General features: G+C 63.2%; 1 protein-coding gene across 1 annotated transcript in view; it reads left to right on the top strand.

The window, feature by feature from the left end:
* Window positions 1–4: 4 nt before the first annotated feature.
* ADIPOR1 (adiponectin receptor 1) overlaps window positions 5–1,281 on the top strand; it is a gene marked incomplete at its 5' end in the record, with an annotated part of 3,400 nt that continues 2,123 nt past the window's right edge. The window contains 2 exons of the mRNA XM_010132596.1: window positions 5–53; window positions 490–676. Of these exons, the coding sequence (XP_010130898.1) occupies window positions 5–53; window positions 490–676 (236 nt within the window). The remainder of the gene's footprint in view (window positions 54–489; window positions 677–1,281) is intronic.

The raw sequence follows: 1,281 nt of genomic DNA, 5'->3' as shown, positions 1-1,281 counted from the left end.
GAGCATCTTCCGGATACACACCGAGACGGGCAACATCTGGACGCACTTGTTAGGTGACTGGGGGGGTTGGGAGCCCTGGGGCTGCGGGTGGGCTCTCGCAACCAGGGACGTGCTGGGTGCTGGGCCTTCTCCTTGCCCGGGGCTTCCCTTTGAGGCTGGCACAGCCCTGCCTGGTCCTGAGAGGTGCCCAAGAGCTCCTGGAGCCCCATGGGTGAAGGGAGACCAGGGCACGTCCTCGCAGCGGGGCCCCAGGGCTGTGCTCAGTGACTGTCCAGGAGGGGATGGAGAAACGTGTCCTAGGCAGGACGGGGAAGCCCCAGAGCGCTTCCCGCTGAAACCCAGGGCTGGTCAGCAGCTCTTGCCCTGCCCCTGCCCAGGGGGCAGCCTCAGCTAACGGCCCACCGCACCTCCCGGCCGGGGCCGCATTCCTTCTGCCTGAACTCGTCCTCTCTCCTGCCTGACTCGCCCTCTCGGTGCGTTTCCCCACAGGCTTCGTTTTGTTCCTCTGCCTGGGGATCCTGACCATGCTGCGGCCCAACATGTACTTCATGGCTCCTCTCCAGGAGAAGGTGGTGTTCGGGATGTTCTTCCTGGGAGCGGTGCTGTGCCTCAGTTTCTCCTGGCTTTTCCACACTGTCTATTGTCACTCGGAGAAGGTCTCGCGGACTTTTTCGAAGTAAGTCGGCACCCGCGCGACTGGGGGCTTGTAGGAGGGGTTGGAGTTGTTGCCCCCAATGTTTTATCTTGAGGGGAAGGGAATGTTCCCCGAATCCAGTGTGGGGCTGAGGGGGAGCCATGGCTGAGTCCTGGAGGGCTCTGCCCCGGCCCTGAACACCTTAAATCCACCAGTTCAGGTGCCTGGTGAAGATGGAGACCCTGGGAAGCTGCTCCAAAGGGAGCCGCCGTCCTGCCCCCCGTGGCAGGGAGTGAGGAGGGGTCTCGCAGGCACGCAGTGGTTTGGCAGCTTCCTGGATGCTTTCAAAAACTGGCTGGGATCCAGTTTGGACTAGAACCAAATGGAAAGAAAGAAATCAAAGAGGATTCCCAGCAAAGTGGGGAGCCTGGGCAGCAGCTGGCCCCTCTCCAGGGCCTGCGTGCGGGCAGCGCTCAGAGCTGAGCGCCGCCGCCTCCGTGGCATGGGTGGAGCAGGAGCCGGGCTCACGGCTACGAGCTCGCACGGAGACGGGTCTGTCAGGGAGATGTGCCCGTCCCCTTCACGCAGACCCCCGCGACACAGCTGGCTCATGTCTGCAGAGCGAACAGTGCCCGTGGCAGGACAGG

The sequence above is a fragment of the Buceros rhinoceros genome, unplaced genomic scaffold, assembly GCF_000710305.1.
Source record: "Buceros rhinoceros silvestris isolate BGI_N320 unplaced genomic scaffold, ASM71030v1 scaffold28603, whole genome shotgun sequence".
Classification (NCBI taxonomy): Eukaryota; Metazoa; Chordata; class Aves; order Bucerotiformes; family Bucerotidae; genus Buceros; species Buceros rhinoceros.
The sequence above is the reverse complement of the archived record's forward strand: the minus strand, read 5'-3'. Positions and strand labels throughout refer to the sequence as shown.